This window comes from Canis lupus, chromosome 23 (genome assembly GCF_011100685.1).
Source record: "Canis lupus familiaris isolate Mischka breed German Shepherd chromosome 23, alternate assembly UU_Cfam_GSD_1.0, whole genome shotgun sequence".
NCBI lineage: Eukaryota > Metazoa > Chordata > Mammalia > Carnivora > Canidae > Canis > Canis lupus.
In genome coordinates, this window is record NC_049244.1 from 18,662,367 (window position 1) to 18,685,406 (window position 23,040).

General features: G+C 40.8%; 1 protein-coding gene across 5 annotated transcripts in view; it reads right to left on the bottom strand.

Moving 5' to 3' along the window:
* The window catches only part of RARB (retinoic acid receptor beta), a 510,890-nt gene that overhangs the window by 117,241 nt on the left and 370,609 nt on the right, over positions 1–23,040 (bottom strand). The window contains exon 1 of one of the 5 annotated variants that reach the window (XM_038570689.1): positions 22,393–22,449. The exons of the other annotated variants lie outside the window; for them this stretch is intronic. Within the exon in view, the coding sequence (XP_038426617.1) occupies positions 22,393–22,404 (12 nt within the window). The 5' untranslated portion in view covers positions 22,405–22,449. Of the gene's footprint in view, positions 1–22,392; positions 22,450–23,040 lie in introns of those variants that run through there. 5 annotated transcript variants of the gene reach the window in all.

Below are 23,040 nucleotides of genomic sequence, written 5' to 3' on the forward strand. Positions count from 1 at the left end.
GTCATCACCTCAAGTCAGTAGATGAGAGGAGCAGAGCCAGGAATGTTCCGCCTCTGTTCCCGAAGGGAACCAGAGTGAGGGAGAGGTTCCTGCCTTCCTTTCCATCTGGTTTCTCCAATAAAAGGGAAAAAAATAAATGGAAATGAAAAGTATACAATTAAAAAAAATTACATTTAACTTCCTTTTGCTAATGTCTGTAAGATGATTTTTGGCCTGGCAGGAGATTCCAGATGGGCCGTATAATGAATATAATTTAATACGAAAAACCGGAGTTCAAAGAAACACATTTTTCCAAGTCAGAAGGTTGTCTCACACTGTTTAATGCAAAACACCGGGACAAGTCTTGCATTTCTTTTCTTAGTGCACACTGGCCTTTAAACCTAATATCAGTGTGGCCAGATCCGAAGCCATCAAAACCAGAAGCTGTCACTCTCTGAGATGGGGCTGGCACTGGTGTATGCTCAGCCCAAGGGCCAGAGACCACTAACCATTAAGTGTGTTTTCCTCCGGGGTCTCAGAATTTATACCACCAATTAAGGCCATAATGAGTGCCCCAAGTTGACTTCCTAGGAGCAAGAATTAATTAAGCACAGTATTTCTTAGTAAAGAATGACATTTTTCCAGATGAGTTCTATAAGGTAGCCATATTTTCCATGTACGATCCTTAATTGTTAACGCAAATAGAATGATCCAGGAACATGGCTTACTTTATGTTTTTAATTTGACAATATGAGAAAACAATCTTTATTTTTCTCCTGATTTGGGGCGCGAAGAGAATGTTTTGAGCACATTGTGCGTATGCGAAGCACAAAATTATTCACATGAGGAATATGGTGTCACTTCTTTGAATTATCAACGTGGCCACAAAGAAGGAAGCCAGCACTGGTATTATAATCTCTTTCTCACCTTTCAAAAACGAAGAGTCGTGTTTTGAACCTATTTGTTCCCCAAATGGCTTATGTTCCGATAAATTTTGTAGAGTTAGAAAAACAAACCCACACACAAAGGTTAAGGATGCATTTGTTAAAAAAGATTTTTATTTATTCATGAGAGAGAGAGAGAGAGAGAGGCAGAGACACAGGCAGAGGGAGAAGCAGGCTCCATGCAGGAGCCCAACGTGGGACTCGATCCCAGGACTCCAGGATCACACCCTACGCTGAAGGCAGGTGCTAAACCGCTGAGCCACCCAGGGATCCCCAAGGATGCATTTTATAAACTACACCTTAGATAGTCTGATCCAGAGGCTGGCAGACTGCTTCTGTAAAGGGCCAGATGTAAACTTTTTAGGCTACGGGCCATATAGTTTCTGCCACAAACATTCGACTCTGCTGTAGCAGGGTGAAAAGAAGCCATGGACAATTCATAAATGGATGGGCCTGGCTGCGTTTTGAGATAACTTTATTCATAGTTACTGAATATGAATTTCCTATAATTTTTATGTGTCATAAAATACTCTATTTTTTAATTTTTTTTTTCAAGTTTTAAAATGTAAAAATTCTTCACTTTCGACTCTACAAAAAACAGGTGGCAAACGAGATAAATCTGCCTAAAGCCCGTGGGCCATAGTTTGGCAACCAGTGGCCTCACACAGGTGTATATTTTTTAAGTCATCAGTAAGGTTGGAGAAAACTCCATTTCTCTCTCTCAGGCACAGACACACACGTACACTGTCACACACAAATACACCTCAGCTGTCAACATCATGGTCTCTGAAACCACTGATGTAGTACAGCAAAAATGTGGCTTCAAGCATGTGTCTAGACCTGTGAACCAGAACATGAAGAAAATCTCAGCCTTGAAGAAACATTAGCAGGGTGGTAGGGAAAAAGAGACCTCGCCCCTCCCACCCTTTCTCATGGAGAGAATTCCTACTCTAAATTACAAATCATGCCCTTTACTCCTTTAAGGAGTTAACGTAGACAGCGCGGTTCTGGAAATCCCTGCAGCCTACTTGCCAATTAATGTATTTAACTCTAAAGAGCAGGGGCTTTTTAATTTACCTCATCCATCACCAATAGAACATTTTGGTAGAAAATATTAGGATTTCCAAATAACTTTATAGCTCTGTAAATTGCCAACATACCATCTGCAATTGAATTAACATTTATAACCAAACCGAAATAATAAATAAAGCAAATTACGCTGCAAATATTCGAGAGTGCCCAATATGCACTTGAGGACGATAATTAGCATTTTATAATCACGCTTCATTTTCTTTATCCAACTCCCTGTCACATTAATGATAAAATATTTTAAACTGTGCTCTATCAGCAAACGGCAGTACAATCTCTAGATTAGCCATTAACTAACATGGGAATGAAAACAGTTTGTGCTGCTGGCATTACATATCTAAAGAAGTTTTACTCATAATCACATCCTCCAGTCTCCCTGGCTCTTATCTGTGTGATTTTTTTTTCCACACTACTTAAACAAGGCCTAGAAAGCCAACACTTTATTTGTACCATCCGAACCCAAAGTGACAAGAGAGCTGAAGGTGCATGTTCTCACCAGCAGGGAAAAAAAAGGAAATATGATTTAAACACTCATTATGCTCATCTGATCTAGGAAGCTGAAAGGGTCTGTCTAGAGGTCAAGAAGCTTAAGCCATTCAAATGGAATAACTCTGGTCCTCAAGTCATTCTTTCTGAAGTTCTCTCTCATTATGATCCAACGTCCTCAACTATGGCATGTGTAGTTTCTTTCCCTAGCTTTGAATAAAAATCAACTTGACTAAATCAGTGAGGAGCAAACACATGTATTTTTTTTTTCCAACTAGACTTTCCAACAATTAGCAAAATTTCCCCAAAGTTTCTCATTATCTTCCTCCAAGGTTTATTTTAAAGTTTTTTTTGTTTTGTTTTTAAGGTTTATTCTAGAAACAGAGAATGAGAGGGAGAGAGAGAGTATGAATAGGGGCAGAGGGGCAGAGAGAATCTCAGACTCCCCACCAAACGTGGAGCCCGATGCCGGGCTCGATCTCATGAACCTGAGATCATGACCTGAGCCAAAATCAAGTCAGACCCTTAACCAACTCAGCCACCAAGGTGCCCCACAAAATTACTTCTTTATAACTGTATCCAGATGCTTTCTTGATTTTCTTCTCTTCGGCTCCTCTCCCATTTGCATTTGACATTTCAGGAATTTCTCACTGTATGATTTCCACATTTCTTTGGTACAGGGCTGTTCTAGTTAATACCATAACCAGTGCTTGTGGGGATCCCTGAATGGCTCAGCGGTTTAGCACCTGCCTTCAGCCCAGGGCGTGATCCTGGAGTCCCGGGATCGAGTCCCACATCAGGCTCCCTGCATGGGGCCTGCTTCTCCCTCTGCCTGTGTCTCTGCCTCTCTCTGTGTGTCTCTCATGAATAAATAAATACAACCTTTTAAAAAATAAATAAATAAATAACCAGGGCTTGTGTCCTGCCCTGGTTAGTCTGGATTAAAGGCCTCTTCCTGCTATTAACTGTGTGATCTTAGACAAGTCACATAACCTCTCTGTGCCTTGTTTCCTTACCTTTAAAATAGGAATAATATTTTCCATCACGTGGGGTTGTCATGAAGATTAAATGAGTGAACACAGGTGGAGAGCCTAAAACAGTACAAATGCTCACAAATATGAGTGAGCTGTTGTCATTGTGACTATTATTAGTCTAACCAGAAGGGCAAACAGAAGCTTTCATAGCACAGATGGGAGTGGCAAAAGGTGCAAGGGAAGCTGAAACCAAAAATAAAGTGAGATCCGGAAAGCCAGCAAGCTGATTGCAGGGGGAATTCAGAGAAGAGTCTGGGATGTACCCCGGGTAGAGCAAGGTGAGGACGAAAAAGCCAGGGATCCCTGGGTGGCTCAGCGGTTTAGCGCTTGCCTTCGGTCCAGGGTGTGATCCTGGAGACCCGGGATCGAGTCCCATATCGGGCTCCCTGCATGGAGCCTGCTCCTCCCTCTGCCTGTGTCTCTGCCGGCCTCTCTCCCTCTCTGTCTCTCTGTCTCTCATAAAAGGAAAAAGCTGCTACCCTGCTAGGGTCTCTTGAGTGAGCCATGCCTGTCACTAGATGATAGGCTCACTTAGTGGCCACAACTCACAGGATGCGTATGCCTACTGGAGGGGATGATGTGTTGTTCATTTTAATAGTTTATAGATTTCCGTCTCCTGTTATAAAAGCAAAGTACATGCGGTAGGTTTCTACACTAGCTTTTCTTTTATTCTGTGGAAGTCTCTCCTAATATTTTTACTGACAGAAATTCTTTAAAAATGTAATTCTTTTATGACACCTGGGTGGCTCAGTGGTTGAACGTCTGCCTTCAGCCCAGGGCCTGATCCTAGAGACCCGGGATCCAGTCCCACATCGGGCTCCCTGCATGGAGCCTGCTTCTCCCTCTGCCTCTCTCTGTGTGTGTCTCTCATGAATAAATAAATCTTTTAAAAAAATTATTTTATTCTCATCCATGGTGTCTCCTAAATTTCTAAAGCAGAAGTTGCAAACTGTTAATCTATAAGCTGAATTGAGCCAAAAGACATGTTTATTTCTGGCTGAGGCAGTGGTGGCCAGCACGGACTTAAAAACTTTTAAATGTGTTGCCAACATTTAAAAAGTAGATTTCAATTACAGAAGAGATTGACTTGATGTTTCTCCCTGTTTTTCTTGACAAATCACTGTATGGTCTGAGTGTTTTTCAGTAGTAAAATGTCTGGAGGACTAGAAAAGACCTTGAAAAAGTCACAGTGCTCATGTAACAAAGAGATTCACTTGAAATATCGGAAAACCTGGCAATGATAGTTCCACATTCTCACTGAGCAGGAACTCTCAAAAAGTGGAGGCTTGGGAGCATCACATGGGAGCAGGTTAGACATGCAGATTCTCAGGCTCCACCCAGAGCTCCTGAACCTGAAACGCTGGTGGTGGGCCCCAGCAATCTACAGTTTGACAGGCCATCCTGATGAGGCTGATCCATGCTAAGGCTTGAACTCCACTCACCCAGAGCAGCAACTACTGGGAAGATAACCTTATCTTGGGCATACTCTCCACCCCTCCCTATTATCCCAAATTAGCCTGCATCATTCACTTCCTTGCCTGGCCCTCCTGATAAGGCACCTGAATTCTAAACTCCAACTGTAAAGCTAACTCCAGTAAGAAAAAGTAAACATAACTTCTTAATGAGGTTACTTTCGGTAGAAAACAATCAGGCCTCGGGATGCCTGAGTGGCTTAGTGGTTTAGCGGCTGCCTTCAGCTCAGGGCCTGATCCCAGGATCCTGGGATCGGGTCCCACATCAGGCTCCCCAGAGGGAGCCTGCTTCTCCCTCTGCCTGTGTCTCTGCCTCTCTCTCTGTGTCTCTCATGAATAAATAAATAAAATCTTAAAAAAAAAAAAAAAAAAGAAAAAAGAAAAAGAAAACAATCAGGCATCATTTTTATCCTAACCTTAGACAGATTGGAATATGAACTTTCTACATCTAGAAATACATGAAACATGACCAAAATGCATCCTTGCCATACTTCCAGGAAGTAATGAATCAGAGAATTTCAAAGATGAAAGTTAGTAGCCTCAATTATCATTTGAGCCTAACCCGGCTCATATCACAGGTGGAGAATCAGGTCTCTGAAGGAAAAAAAGGGAAATAAGCCAGGGGCCCACTGACCTGGCCCAGGGGCTATGCCTCGCCTGGAAAATGAGAGCAGTGACAGTGTCTTCTTCATAGAGTTGGTATGAACATTAATGGAGTTAAAATATATGTCCAGCATGTAGAAAGTGCTAGACAAGTCCTCTTCTCGCTAAAGAAACATTGGGTATATACACTGTAGTGTTTATTCCTCAAAATAATTCTAGCGTCCTGATGGCAAAGGGATTATCCTCATTCTACACAAGATGAAACTAGGTTTCAGGTGCAGAGTGGGCAGGCTATGAACCAGGCCACCAGGTTCCCAGACAAATGCAAATGACCAGCTCAGGCTGAGGGGATGCAAACCATCAAGAGGAACACCACGAACCACAAGATTGCAATATTCCATCTCACCAAGACTGAGCCTGCTGCAAAGGATACAAATTTCTCTTTTCTATGGGAATACAACCAACCTTTTGTTATTCAGGGATAACTGTCAGTCTGTGGATCATTCAAGTTCTTTACTAGCTTCCTGGTCACTGCACCGCTGGTAATGAAGCGGGGACCTGGAGGAAGCTGAATCAGCCTACTTCACTTCCATGCGGCTTTTATTCAAAACATCCAGTAGGGGAGGAGCTGAAACAGACAGGCATTAATAGGACCTGGGGATTCTGTGATCAGTGATAATCCAGCCTCCCTCTACAATAGATAGCAGAGGCGTGGCAGGTGGTAACCAGAGGAAATGTTTTGGCTAAGAAAGAGATCTGAAGACTTTCAAGATCTCACAACTGCCCAACCAACCAACAATGAAAAACCCTTCCATCGTTCTACAGATCTCAAGATCCATGAAACTTGCTACTTTAAAAAAAGTAATTGCAAGTATTTATTTATACAGACTTGAACAAAATTCACATTTCACAGTTTTGTGTTTAAATTTTAAAAGGGAACAAATTAATAAAGTTGGAGGGGTTTTAATCTAATTTGTAAAAAAGGAAAACAAAACGGTCCAAGACGGGCATGGACTGCCTAATACTATGTATGGCAAGGCATATAAACATATAGTATATACTAAATAAACATAGTAAAACACCTCTCATTTCAGGATATGGTATATCATACTAAAACCAATGAACACACTGTGATGGATTTACTAAGTAATTTTTAAGTAAATACCCGTGCATATTTTCTCACTGCCCTTCCCTTGACATACTGTACTTTACAAAAAAATCCATGTCCAAGTTCAAAGAGGGGGAAAAAAAAAAGAAGAAAGACAGACAACATTTTTTAAACAGGCCAGCCTTGGAAATATGTACAGAATTTATGCATGTTTCAAGCGCTCTTTCTCCTTTGCCAGAGGGTGTAATTAAAGGCCCACAGACAACTTCTAAACTGAGGCCAAAGAGAACTGCAGTAGAAGTCAGTGGGAGTTCAGCACTCTGACCATGCACAAGAATAGCTCACCCAAAAAGGAATAAATAACTATCCTGGCAAGAAACACAGGGAAGCACAAGGATGAGAGCATCAAACAATAGAACCCACAGTTAGTAAAAAAAAAATTCATTCAGTGGCTTAGAATCAATAAGGTAATAATTGTATGATGTGACACAAGCCAGGGGAAGGCAGGGGCCCTGAACTGGAAGCCATTCCCTGGGAGATGAGCTGGCCGTCTGTTTTGAGATAGCTGGCAGAGCTGAGGTCTCACTCGGGCCTTCTGGGAAATTCTTTCCCTCTCTGTTGTCACAGACATTATTACACCCTATGTGCATTTCATTTTTTTCTAGTTATTTGGAAAGCATGAAGCCACTCACAGCAGCAGCTTAAAGGGGGGTGGTTGGCAAATGCTGATCAGCCTGTTAACTCAGGGAGTGCACGTCCTAACACGTAAGATTGGTGGTGGGAATCCATAGGCCCTTTGCTCTCTCTTGGTTCCCATCTATTTTTCAAGGTGAAAAATACCAAAAATACCAAGATGCATGTTTTCCCTATAATAAGGTCTGAAAAACACTTCACTTACTCCTTCTGGCATCCAACTAAAGAGCGAGCCTGTGGTTGGAAATAAAACCTAAGGTGGCCACCTTAGGTGACCTCTCCTTTCCCAGAAGATCTTCCAAAGTGACCCTCGCTCAACCACTGAGCCACCCAGGTGCCCCTTGTGATGGTCTGTTATACAGCAAGGGTAACTGGAGCACATGGTTTGGATGACTCGGGGTCATTTCAACCCTATACAATTTTTCCCTCATCTACTTATTTTAGAAATTAAGCCCTAAATGGAAAGGGACTGTACTCTCCTGTCTTCCCTACATGGTAAAGTAATATGAAGCAAGGAGATACTGCACTTATAAATCCTCTGTAAACTGCGGTATGTCCTGTGCTTATTATTACAAGATTTATCATTTCACAATGAAAAAAAGGTATCTGTTATTTCACTGGTGTATATGACAAGTGGGGAAAGACCCATATTTGAAATTCAAAACCAGTTCAACTTGAGGCCAAGAAGTGACCTTAATAATTGATAAGAAAATAGTCACCCTTGGCAGACACCAAAGGGCCATCTCATCAGGTGGCAAAACGAACCTGAGTGCTGTGCTTGCATCATCTACCTGATGCCAAAGAGCAGCATGGCAATGGAGAGTGGGAAAGAGGGAGTGGGACAGATGGAGCAGATGCCCCTGTATAACTTGGGAGTGCTCAGAGGAGACCTCGCCTAAAAATAAAAAATGGAACGGAGCAGGATGCCTACTGAAATTGTCATTCTCCCTTTCTTGCTTGTTTGGACATGTTCAGCCAACATCATCCTAAGTATTTTCTCCTTCATCCGCCCCTTAGCCTCTGCCCTGTGCTAACTTGGACCTAACACCATCTTTGGGCACGAATGCACTCTAATCCAGTTTGTCTCCTTCCTATTGCTTCTCATTTTACTTATTACATTGATTCAACAAACATCTATTGAGCGGCTATATCATGCCGAGTTTGTCACAGGCACTGGAAATGCACAGGTAAATAAGACTCGCATGAAACCCCTAATTTCACGGTACTCATATGCCAGTGGGAGAGAAAACCAGTAAATCAGTAGATGATGAAATAATTTCAAAGAGTAGAAGTACTACAAAGAAAGCTCCACTTCACTACGGGAGCCCTGGCATGTCAGGATGGCCGCCAGCACTTTTATTTCATTGAAGACCCAACAGACCACACTGGAGAAATGTTGAGTGCACAGCAAAGGATAGTTGTAAGTTCAGGACTGGGTCTCTCATATAAAGACAGGGAAGGCAGCTGCCCTTTAACTTCTTGGCGGAGTTTCCCAGAGGGGCAGGGATTCATTTAAAATTTTTTATTTAAAATTTCTTTAAAAATAAAATGACAGAGGGATACCTGGGTGGCTTCAGTGGTTGAGAGTCTGCCTTTAGCTCAGGTCATGATCCTGGGGTCCTGGGGTCGAGTTCCACATCGGGCTCCCCACAGGGAGCATGCTTCTCCCTCTGCCTAGGTCTCTGCCTCTATATATCTCTCATGAATTAATAAAATCTTTAAAAAACTAAAAAAATAAAATAAAATGACAGATATGTTATGATCAAGTTCAGTTCAGAGAGGCAGTTTGGGGTGGAACACAATTCCTTCCCTAAATCTCTCCTATGAACTATGCTTAAGGAACTCTTAAATATTTTTGGCAAGAAAAAAAAAGCTTTTTTTTTTTTTTTTTGGCAGAGACTAATGGTATAAAAAACAGAAAGCACAAACTCATAAGAGTATTTTTACCCAAGAGGTCTTCTGTAAACCCCTTGCTAAGGGCCCAATAGAGTTTGATACTGATGGGGAGAGAAATCTCCCATGGCATGTGAATGCAACCATGTGTATGTAACAAGTGCACCGACAATCACAAGAATACGGAGAAAAGAAATAATCTGTGGTGATTCTTGAAGGAGAGGGAGGGGGTAAATACTGGCAATATTGCCCATCCTCCTAGACACACAGTATGGTTGCATCTCTCTATTCCACTTGTGTTGGGTAGGGCCATAAAAGTTATTTTTACTCAGTACAGTTGTACATATAAGTGACAGCCTCAACAAAGAGAAGGCCTTCATGATGGGGAGAAGAGAGGTGGTTTGTGTTTTAGGTTACGTTTATTACAGTATTCAGTATTTTAAAAAGATTTTATTTATTTATTCATAAGACACAGAGAGAGAGTGGCAGAGACATAGGCAGAGGGAGAAGCAGGATCCGTGTAGGAAGCCCGATGTGGGACCCGATCCCGGGTCTCCAGGATCATGTCCTGGGCCAAAGGTAGACACTCAACCACTGAGCCATGCAGGCATCCCAGCATTTAGAATTTTAATAACTTATTTTAAAATAATAAAGATGAAATTCCTACAAGGACATACACAGCAATTTAAATTGGTTAGAAAAAATGATTTTTTTGAAACATGATGTCTTTGAACACTTTCTTCTTTTATTCAAGCCACCTAGGAGTGTAAAGTGGTGTGGCTTAATCTTAGGTTCTGAAGCCTTGCTAGAACACAAACCACCTCGGTGTGCCTAGAGTAACTAACAATGTCTTGATACGATACAGGTAAAGATTAGTTCCTTGGAGGTCACTATCATCAGTGCTCTTTTTCTCCAGTGATAGTGGAGGAAAGGAATACTGTTTCTGAGGCCTAGAGCTCATGAGATGGATGAAACAGAATCAAATAATAAAGGAATACCTGATCTAGACTCACTAATTCAACAATACTCTTTTATGTTTCTTAAACCACCAGATCCATGATATCAGTCTTGTTTTTTTGTTTTGTTTTGTTTTGATATCAGTCTTGTGAACTCTCTCATAACAAACATCCCACATTTGGGTATAGCAAAAGAAATGACTTCATTAGGAGTTTATGTTAGAAACAAGTACACTTGAGGACACTTGGGTGGCTCAAGTTGGTTAAGGGTCTGCCTTTGGCCCAGATCATGATCTCAGGGTCCAGGGATGGAGCCCCACATCGGGCTCCCTTCTCAGTGGGGAATCTGCTTCTCTCTCTCCCTTTGCCCTTTCTCCTGCTTGTGCTCTCTCTCTCTCTCTCAAATAAATTAAATCTCAAAAAAAGAAAAAGGAAAAGAACAAGTACATTTGGTAGTGACAGACTCACTTAGGTTTGCTATGTAACTCACAGTTTTATTCAGATCCTACCTGCCACAAATATTTACAGACATAAATACCATATCCGTATGTGTGATATGTACATGAAATTCAAACTGTAGGTCAACAGGCAAGAATTTGCATGACATATGCACTGAAACAAAACCTGTTTCCCACATGACTCTTAAATCAAGCAATAATCATGTAAGACCAAAACACCACTGAATGAGGAAGTTTACATTTAATTCCATTTTGGGGAAGTAATCAGAATTTGCGAACTCAGTTTCTAATACCCTCTTCCCACAATTTCTGGCATTGGCCTGCTAACTTTCCTACTTTTTCTGTCACAATTCAACACAACACATATACTGAAAACTATTCGAGCATTTTAGCAAAATGTTTTGATCCTATCATAAACATAATACATTGTACATTCAAATGGAATAGATGCCATCAAAAATATCTTATGGAGTACTGTGTCTATAAATTTGTTAACTTAAGGTACCAACCAGTTGAAGGAGCATCTAACACAGCAGGACATGCCTCTGGAAACTAATAAATATCAAAATCACGCAACCCCTCCCCAGTTCTCTTATTCTAAAACTAATTCTTTATGTTACTGAGGAATAATACAAATTAGGACAGCAGCTTTCAGAAGTACTTGTTGGTTAGAAGTATGCCCACACTCCCAAGGTCCCCAGATATAGCATAGCTCATCTACAATTTGAGTTTGACATATGGATGTGAGATCCAAACTAAAATTCTCATTTCCCTGAGGAGCAGTCAGATGATCCCTGCTGGGTTTGACTGATAAGGATAATTTTCATGATTTGGGGGACTTTCCAGGCCCGTATGAATAGTGGTGTTGTATAGTTAGAATGCTGCTATTTTCAGATTCAGAGGCACAGAGTTGCCAGATCATTCTAGTTTCTCCAAATTTGTGTAGCCATGAAAATCCTTTATAAAACCAAAGTACACTCCCCCTCACTGACCTACCTCAGAGTTTTCTAAGGCTCATTATTTTAAGGCTCACAGATCCTGAGAAGTACATTTTACATGCTCCAGTTCAGAACTGCAGCCAATAGAAAGGATTTTTCTTTTCCAGACGCAGAAAAAAAAAGCCTCCATAGAAGCAGAACTGAGAGGGTCACTGAAGATTTTGCTTTTCCTTATTGGAATATTTACTTTGCAAATCCACCAATCTCTCTTATAAATGAAGCATTACACTGAAATCATGAGAGGGAGGAGGTGGCCCATGGTAAAGCCCAAAGGCTGCCTCAGAAACACTTGAGAACAAGTTAGTAAGTTAAACTTACTATATACGCCCTTTTGCATTGTGACACTAGTGAACAGGAAGCAGACGCCCTGGCAGATGGGCCGCTTTGCCTCTCCTGACAAGTTCGATGACAAGCTTTATAAAAACAGTTCTACCTTGTACACTTATGCAGCTTGCACTTTGCTACTTCTGAAATAAAACAAAACCAACCCAAACAAAAATGCCCCAGGCGACAGTGCTGGCCACAGAACTGGTGCCAGAAATCCGGGCAGGACGTTGCTAGCAAAGGAATGTCATCTTTTCAATACGGAACAAGGAACAAGGCCCTAATGGGGCAGGCCTGCCGCCAGAACCCCGCTTTTCCTCTCCACCCCAGACAATGCTAGCATTGTACAGGCAGAGAGGCGCACAGAGTTTTATTCCCCGCTCTAGAGTTTTTTTCAGGGATGAGTTCTAGGGTCCACAGGACAAAGTTTTCCCCATTCTGGCACTGCTCATCCATATGACACATCTAGCTGCCTTTCTGAAGTGGAAAAACACTGAACAAATACAGAAACAAATCAAAAAAAGAACCAGTTCGTATAGGGCACAAGAGAAATCCCAAATCCCAAAGAAACTATTATGGTAGAGGCAGTTCACTAACAAAGACGTATCTAGAATGATGTGGGATTTTCATGACATGAGTATGATTCTTGTGCTTAAGGACACGTATGTTTGGTACAGCATGAAAACAAAGCAACTGTTCCATCTGGTTTCCAAAGCTGGAGGAAGAACTGGCTTTGTAGGTCTTAGTGACAAGACACACGCCAGTAGTCTCCAAGAGCCGGCTTGCCGAAGGGATTTTCTGGGGTCATTCTGGTTACCTGTGATTTTTGCCTTGTGGAATCTAACCCCTGCTAGAGGTCTAGCTGTACAGGGTAAGTCTCTCAAAATATCAAAACGGAACATGATAGGAAAATGGAGATGTTTAAGAATCATACACTTTGAAAAGACAGTTTGATAAGATTCGGGGAAAATTAAATGCAGAAACGTATTCAAGTTGGTTTCCACAATAAATCACTTCAACTAACCGAATTAGGTTATAAATCAAGAGTGTGGATGGTAGAACTTGGTCCCATAGACTCTTAAAAGTTTCCTCAAATATTGGAGGGGGCAAAGCCCATGCCACCTACTTCTCTAATTGGTATAAAGATCAAATAGAAAAAAACCTAAGGCAGAAACTGTTAGCTCTCCATTGAATTCATTATTTCTTTCCAGAACAATCGGTCTGTACCCAGGCATATGGCTAGACTACGTTTCTTGCACTTGCTTTTGGTCATATGAGCAGTTCTGGCTGAATGATGCATCCCACTTCAGGCCCTTGCTTCTTCCATGCACTCTTTCTCATTCCACATGATGCTAAGGACCTAGTGGATGCCAAGCTAGAATGCTGGAGGGAGCCAGACTTCCTAATCTCTGTGTGGAAGAGAGAAGAAATCTACCTGGAATACATACCTTGAACTGTTATATGAAAAGGAAAAAAATCTGTATGAGGTATCACACATTTTAGTGTGGTTTCTGGGTTATTCTGGTTTGTTTTTGGTACCGCAGCTAAGCTCAGCTTAATTCTATATGTGAAAGTGCTCTAGAAACATTAAAAGGCAATAATCAACGTAAGATATTTTTATTGTTTCTGTGGGCTTACCCTGGTCTGCAGATGGGAGCGAAGCAACCAAAATAGAGGGGAAACTGAGAGCTCACAGTTGTGCCCTCATGAAGAGAAATAAAGGGGCTGCTACAACAGGATGCCTTTGCCAATTTCACTTATTACTTTTTTCTAAGAGTTCACCTAGGAGGAGGAAATACCGAACTGAAAGCTCTCTATTTAACCTCTCTAGTAAAAGGTTTAGAAAGAGAAAAGGCTGAAAACACTCATTTCCCAAAAGTAACTAAATCATCACCTAGGATGGTGTAAATTTGATTTAAACAGAAATGATTTCAGTCATAATTTCTAGCACTCTCAGGAAACCCTGGAAGTATACTTTTATTTCTCTGACAAAAATATATTTTTGTTTTTGTTTGGTGTAATTGTAAGACATTGTCACAATTCACTTTTAGATGACGGTCCCTAGGAATTCTGTAAAAGCAACTTCTTTTGCTTCCTCCCACCTTCCCACCATTTGCTTTAAATCAGAAAAAAATAGTGTTGGTTTTTGGTGATTTTTTTTTAACTGACCAAAACATGAAACAGGCACTTGAGACATCCCTGGGAGGTAAGCCATTTTCAAAGCAACAGGTTAACTATGACATGAATATTGGGAACTGCTTCTCTACTGTATGACGGAGGTAAAACTCTCACCAAAAATGTTGGACCTTTACCTTGTTTGATGTAACTAAAATGGCCAATGAAAGTGCTCCAGATATTTTTAAATACAAGCAAAGTGAGCATTTCAACAGCATTTATGAACTTTTAACAATTAGAAAATGTATGAACCATTTAAAACCACTAAATTAAATAAAGTATTTTACCAATACAGCAGGAGCAAAGAAAAATACAGAGTTGCAGGCTAATTCAAAATATACCCTCCACTTCCTGTTTATTCATATGCCAGGAAAAAAAAAAAAAAAAAGACCTTTCTGCCTTTTCAAACAAAATGATTTCTCAATTTAGAACATTTATCCAGAAGAAGAAAAGTGTTTTCTCCTTCAGTAGGATCTATTACTGGGAAAAGCCAGATTGCCATTTCAGTGGTCTTGATGTTTCTCCACATGGGAGCAGATTCTAGATGTTGAGATTTTTATTTCTTTTAAAGCACTAAGAGCCCACGGTGTTCTTGAGTATATCATTCTAGTTGCTAGCCGTAACAGTTTGCTTCCGGATGGCATCAAAGAAAAGATAAATCTTTTGCACAGAAGGGTTAACTCTGAGGTAGAAGGCAGGAATTATTAAGAAAATGAGCTGCACTCTGGTCGTGAAAAGCTTTTTCCTGTTTATAAGTTTTATAAAAGTTTTCAATAACGCATCATCAACCCTATATAATTAGATGCAATTAATTAGATAGGATGTATAAAATTATACTACTATGTGCATTACCATAGAATTATATACCTGCTTGATTATGTCATATATTACTGTATTACTATATAATTAGAACTAATTGGTGATGAAAATCCTTCATGCACTGAGGCCCTACGAGGTGCAGAGCACTGTGCTAGGCACTGAGCCCAGCCCACTTCTAGTCTGAAAGAAGAGGCTGGTATCAAACCAATGACTCCATAAATAATAAGCTGCTTCCAGTTGCAGTGAAGTGCTACAAAGGAGAACAATAAAAAATATCGAAGGGGGTTTGGGAAAAGGCTTTTTGAGGAAATGATATGCAATGAGTCCTCCAGAGTGTCTTTAAAGCCTGGCTGAGCAATTGCATTATAGGTTAGTTACCCCAAAGATACTGATGTAGTGCAACCCTGGGACACCTGCACCCCAATGTTCACAGCAGCAATGTCCACAATGGCCAAACTGTAGAAGGAGCCATGATGTCCTTCGACAGATGAATGGATAAAGAAGATATGGTATATATGTACAATGGAATATTACTCAGCCATCAGAAAGGACTAGTACCTACCATTTGCTTTGACATGGATGAACTGGAGGGTATTATGCTGAGTGAAGTAAGTCAGTCAGAGAAGGACAATCATCATATGGTTTAACTGATATGTGGAATACAAGAAACAGTGAAAGGGACTATAAGGGAAATGAGAGAAACTGAATGGGGAAAAATTAGAGAGGAAGACAAACCATGAGAGACTCCTAAATCTGGGAAACAAATGGTTGTGGAAAGGGAGGGGGGTAGGGAGATAGGATGACTCGGTGATGGGCACTAAGGAGGGCACTTAATGGGATGAGCACTGGGTGTTATACTATGTTGGCAAATTGAATTTAAATAAAAAATTAAAAAAAAAAAAAAAAAAGCCTGGCAGATCCCCAGTGGCTTGCACAGGGCTATGCAAAACTGATGTCAACAGAATGGATAAATTTCATTTTCCACATAATTCTTCATAGGCTATTCCAAGTACTCTTGTCTTCAACCTGTGCCTCGAACTCTTCTCTCCCTTTTCCCATCTAGAAATTGCCTCTACATCTATAAAATCGTCTCTTGTATAAAGTCTTCCCTGAACGTATCAGAGGGATGGGAGGCTCTGTCTCTGCACTCACCAAACCCCCTAGGTGTCCCGGCACATGGTACATGCACTGTTTGTCTCCCTGCTTTTCATTCATCCATTCAGGCCATAAATATTTACCATGTACCCAACAGGCACTGACCTATGTACCTTATAAACACTGGGATACAACTTTGGGAACAAAATACACCTACAGCCTATCTCAGAAGTTGTTTAATAGATGTCTGATTAATGAGAGAATAAGTCAATTCTCCACTGTTAGCCGATGTTAATAAGGAGAATAGCTCTTTGGGTCTACTAGAGGACCTACTTTGTGCAGTTCAAGAACTATGATAACGAACTTAATGGCAAGCTTCACAATTCACTTTCAGCTATTAAAGCATGCAGTGCAGACATTGTCCAGATTTTGTTCTTGCCTTTAGCATGGTATATCGTTCTGGGGGCTCAATACTGCAGGAAACTCTGAACAGAAGCAACTCTCAGGGCAGCAAAGCCAGAAATGGTCTCCAGACAGAGCACAATGTTCATGTTTATCCATGCCAATTAAAACCACAAAAACGGAAAAAACGGGAAAAAAAAAAAAAAAAAAACCAGGAAAAAAAAAGTTGTTTTAAATGCCCTTGGTCAAATAAAATCATTAAGCACATTTGTAGTATTTAATAGAAGGTCTAAAATTAAGTGCAGACATCCATCTTCCTGATTGCAAAACTTTTTGTGACAGAGCATACTACTTTGCTGTCTGCCAGGAAAAAAACAGCCCAGCAGCCCAACTGTCATGGAGATGAGGGCCTCCCTTCTTCAGCAGCAAAGAAAACAAAGGCAGATGAGAAAATGGACAAAATTAGCCCTGAGGGACTGAGGGGGCTAGTGGAGTCTAAACTCTTAAAGGCGGCTTTAAATAGAAGGCTACCAGTGTGACCTTGAGCAAGCATTTCCTCTGTGCCCTTGTGGGGAAGGCGCACCATCATGGCGGCACCCGGAGGCTCTCCATGGGAGCTGGACAGAGGCTCCCCAACGCCAGCTTATGGATGGGAAGTTCCCACCCATCAATGGCAGAGCAGAGCAAACAGGGACAAAGCAGCATTTGGGACTGTGCCCGTGGGTGGGTCATGTCTGTTAACCATCCCTTCTTGGGAAAGACTGCCTTGTATGCTCTTCTTTCTTTTACTTTTTGTTACAGAAATGTCATTTCTTTTATGAAATGATTGAGACGATACTCCCACCTGTTTTTAATGAGACCCCCCACTCCAGAACATAACATATCACTGCTTCCCGCCTTCTGTTTCAATGTGGCAAAAGCAGGGGAATGAATGTCTTCCAGCAGCCCTAGGAGTTCAATCCCTGCCCTCGAAAAGACTAGCTGTGTGAATTTAGCCAAGTTCCATTACCTCTCTGAAACTCAGTTTCCTCATCTGTAAAATGGGTATTATTGAGCCTACCCCCTACTGTGCTCTTGTGATAAATAAATAAGAGTATACAATGCCCCAATGCCTGGTATAGAGAAGGTACCCAACAAGGGCAGTTTTCTCCTTCCCCTTACCCACCCCTCAACTTATAAATACCCGTATCATATTAGCCATCCCTAACAAGAAATGAGTACAATACTGCACATAATTAATTAGTCAGAAATAACTTTACCACTGTATTTGGCGTAGGACTGGGTTCAAACTTGTGAATGTGAGTTTTATAAATCTGTTGAGGCCCAGAGCAGCAAAGAAAGGAAGGCAAAGGATACAGCAAAGAAAGGAAGAAATAGTCCTGGATTCCAAGTACTCAGTTTCTGCCCTGAAACACTTTTCCCTGTTACTCACAAAGCTGGTCATAAGACTTCCTCTGACTCCCCAGTAAATCAGGTACCTCTCCACTGTTGTTTACCAGTCTTTCTGTCCCTTTTCTTCCAACTCAATACAGATATCATCTGTATGTCATTTGCACGAGACAGTAAGGTCCAGGAGGAACATGTCTCTGGCGTTGTATCTCCAGTGTCTGGCAAAGGCCCTGGAACTTAGTAGGTGTTCAATAATTATCTGCTAACAGATGAAGGGATGGTGAATCCAGCTGTCAGAACAGACTTACACATGAAATCAGGAGTTGAGGATGGTATGTAATCAAATGCCAGCTCTAATATACTCACTCTTTTGCAAGGTCACTTTGCCACTTTCCCCTTCAAAGGTGGAGTCAATTTCTCCACCCATCAGACCATGTAACTTCACCACATAACTTGTTTCACCAATGGGACGTGAGCAAATGTGATGCAACCAGAGGTTTGCACGTTGGTGCTCATCCTCTCTTACTGATGGCAACCCATCCACCACCATGTGAACAAGTCCAGGCTAGGCTAATGGATGAGAACTGATAACATGTGAAGAGGATCCAGTCATCCTGCCAAGGACCCAGTCATATGAGGCCATCTAAACCACCTGACTCAAGACAAGCCCTCCAAGATAAGAAAACCTGCACAGAATTGTGACCAACGATTCATGCCTATTGTTTAAGCCAACAACATTTAGGTTATTTTTTTAAGCAAGAAAATCTTACCAACACCGTAGTTCATAGAATACATCCCACAAACCTCTCCAAAGTAAGATTCTAGGTGTTTCTGGAAGCTAATTTCTCTGACTTTGGATGATAAAGAAGTAGGAGCTGAGTTGGAATGAGGGGATGGAGTAAAAACAGAGACTAGTCTTAAAGCTCCCACTGGGGAGCTCTGGGCAAGTGGACATCAATTTTTGTTAAACACCATTTCTGAAGGAAATGGGGAAGAAGTACCGCATTCCCTGTGCTGCAGTCCACAAGAAACAACTGGCCTGGCTCCTCTGGCATGAGTGCTTTGGACCATCAGCTTCTGAGTTTTAGATACTGTAAAAAAAAAGAGCATATCACCATGTACTTTAGCAGAGCTCAGGAAACCAGGCCCAAGGGCCAAGTGTGTCCCACAGCTTATTATTATAAATAAAGTTTTATTGAAACATGCCCATGGCCATTCTTTAACATACTATCTTTGGCTCCTTTCATACTATAATGACAGAGTTGAGTAGTTGTGACAGAGACCAGATGGCCTTCATAGCCTAAAATGTTTTGGTTCTTTACAGAAATGATTTCCCAACCCCTGTAATGGAGTAATCAGGGTAAGTTCCATGAAGTGGTTGGGTCCTAACTTGAGTCTTGAAGAAAAGCGGCAGTGTTTATCTTTGGTATAAAGAAATGGAGAATTGCTAAAAGAGCTTACAAGAAAGTATACTAAGAGTATAATTGATGTTACATCACTGTACAAAAGTCATTAAGTTTATGATAACATAAACCATAACCGAATGTATATACCATTTACTATGTGCCAGGTACTGTCTGTATGCTTCATAGTAACTCACTTTATACTCACAAGATTATGAAATATGCAGTATTATTAACTCTGTTTTTCCAGATGAGAAGAGAGAGACACTGAGAGTTAAAGATGTTTGCCCAAGGTCACAAAGTTATTAAGTAGCCTAACTAGAATTTAAATCCTGGTGTTCTCACTCTAAACTCCATAATTAATATAAAATATGATGAAGGCCAAAAGTTTGCATAAATTCTAGCTATGAGCAATGAAGCTGTTTCTCAAGGACACATGAAAATCAACTTTATCACTTTATATTGTTGAACCCTCTTGGCTAACCACAACACATGTTCACTTTATGTACTCTGTATCTCTTGCAAAAAACTGCCATTGCTTAGCTGGAAATCCCCTAAAGGGGACATCCCAGGGGCGCATTTAGTGGTTATGTTGCCATGGTAATATTATGTCAATGCAGTAGCCACTGGCCATTCCCAGAGATGGACCATAACCTATTCATTAAATTGAGTCTGAAACTGCCACCTGTTCCTTAAGAAAGTGGAAGGTTGTCTTCTGCAAACAATAGTCAATAAGGCCATCCTGATCATGACAGACTGAAGCCACCTTGGGCATTACTTCTTATAGCTGTCAACTAGGTTCTGTTGGAGAGTCCTATTTTAGAGCAGAGGCTCTGGGTTGGGAAACCCAGAAGAGTGATCTTTGATCTCTAGCCAAAAAAGGCCAGCCCTTATAGGTCAATCAGGCTCCCATCTGCTGGGAGCCCAAAATGATAACATGTATTAGACTCATTATAAACAACCAAAGGAAATATAGGCATAACTCCAGAAGAGAAGTTGTTTCTTGATTCATTAGCTTATTATCACATGGGATAGATTCCTAATAGATAGTCTCTAAAATGATTACCTTTTAACAGACTAACAGAACATAAATTGATATGTCTCTTTTAGAGGGCATTTTGGCAATGTGTATCAAAAGTCTTTAAAATATTCAAAGCCAATGACCTAGGAATTCCAATTCTTATAATTTATCCTAAAAAAAATTATCACAGGTATACCTCAAGGTTATGTATTAAAGTATTATTTATAACAGAGAAAACCTGCAAACACCTTAAATGAACAACAGGGAATTCATTAAATAAACTATGATATAACCATAAATTACTCATTAATGTTCTAACAACAAACACTTAAGCAGTTATTTAAATTTTGGTCATGAAAGATTATTAAATTTAAAAAGCAGATTAAAACCGGCATGCAGCCCAAAATTCTTTTATATATATATATAAAAACCAAAGATAACAATACACACACACATATATTCATAGAAAAAATAGACTTAACAGAGGTTTTCTCCCAGGGTAGAACTATGGTGGTTTTAATTTTCTATTTTTTATACAATAAATTTTGCACTGTCTTAGTAACTTTCAAAAATGCTGTTATATTTAATTTTTTAAATTGTATTTCTTCTCCTTCATCTGTTACGTTATACTTTGGCCTTAACGGTTTTCAGTTCTGTGAATTCTACAATTATATTTTCCCAGTAAGCCAAAACGCAGACCAGTCTTTCTCAACAAACCCAGGGGAAAGGCAGTCCACGTTTTCAGAGACGTACCCACAATACAGAACCCCTCAAACCTCAATAAGTCTGGCCAGCCTTCTTGGCCTCTTACTCTGTTACAAAGTTATGCCATAACATGACTTTGAACAGCTTCACCAAGTTTATCAAAGTTGCCTGTGCTGGTACGGACTTTGTTTTTGTTGGGGTTTTTCCTAAAAAGAATCAGAGTTCAAAATTAAAGCAAGAGGTCAGGGAATTAGCTGACTAAGAGCTGATTAAAACAGTGTGTACTGTACAGACTGTGAAACAGCTGAATATTGTAGGGCCTGGAATCTGGCAGGGACGAGAGATGCTGGATAATTTCTTTTTCCTAGGACATAATGGGAGCAGGTAAGCTGAGTTAGAACATAACTGCATTCCAATTTCTGGACAGGACATGACTTAACATTTTTTGAAATAAAAGAGTGTCTTTTGATTTAACTTTCAAATGATCACTAGGAAAGGGTTTATTTATATGTTGTACAAGTGGGCAAAGTAAACTGGTGTTTGGTTGTGGCTTTCTCAAATCTCAAGATACACTTAAGCAGGTTCAGCTAGCAATCAATAATAAAAGTAATAATTAGACACACAAATGTTTTGCTTTTTCTCCAGCTGCCAAGTGGCAGTTGTGTGAACTTTCCTGACCACCTTATCTGAAGCTACTAGAGGAAAAGACACTCCTTTAAAACAACCAACACAATCCCAAAGGCAGAGAGAGAGATGCTCTCTAAATTAGCCTTCCTCAGTACAGTAATCCATGTTTATTCAAGTGGCTTGAAAAGAAGGGAAAACTCACATCATTTCTTTTAGGAGCTGAGTGACATTCCTGTGTTTGTTCAGCCTATATCTTTAAAGTACCCACTATACGCCAGACTGTGTGTGAGGCTCTGCACACTCAAGCTAGGATTCCAACTCTTCGTCACGGACAGTAAGGCATTCAGTGTGGTAGACTTCATGCAAAAATGACCCCGTTTCTCCTTTTCCTATATTCCTGTCTTTTAAAATGTGACTTTGCGGCACCTTGCATTAGAAAGTTGAGTTTATATTTCTACCTTCCCAAGTATCACTGGCCTTATGTCTTACTTTGGCCAACAGAATGTGTCAGCGGTGACGGTGTGCCATACATGAGCCTAGGCCTCAGGAGATCTTGGATGCCTCTGTTCTTTCTTCTGGAACCCTGCCAGTGCAAATAAGCCAGTACCAGCCCAATAGGCATGAGACACCATATGTCATCAGCGCACCAAGAGTCATCAGCCAACAAGTGCCCTCTGCAACCCCCAGAAACACATCCAGCTAGTGAACCCACAGCTGACCAGAGATAGCATGGCTGAGAGCAGGTGACCATCCAGAGGAGGCTGGCCTCAAGTGCTACCACATAGAACTGTAGGCTGAATGAAAAGTGGCTGTGTTAAGCCATTCAGCCTTAGGATGGTTGTTACATCACAGTGCCTAACCCAGACATACAATGACAATGAAGCTAGCTCTGACAAGCCAAATACAAAATGCCACAGAGCACCTGAGGGGAGCACCTGTAATGTTATTGCAACATGTTTACCACTACAAAGAATCATCCAATGGAGCTATATAAAGAACAGGTCTGACCAACTGTAGGACAGACCATAAAGAAGCTATCTATCTAGGGAAGGGCTAGCTCTAGACAGCAATAGTTCCTTTGAAAAACTATCTGTGGATGAGTTGGACTTGTCTATGAAGTCATTCTTTGTTTCTTTTCTCTCTTTCAAAAAAAAAAAAAAAAAGCAGCTCTCTCATTCAATTAAGACTGTTGGACTCGATAGCAATTGTCTAGCTTGATTCAAAGCAGCCATACCCTCTTTGACACATGTTCAGCCTCCACTACTCTGCAGGCTGGAACGTTAAATCCAGCTCTCCTGAATTTATGACATGCACACAGTAGCAAGTCCCTACAGGCTGAAAATCAAACTGTAATTCAAAGGCCACAG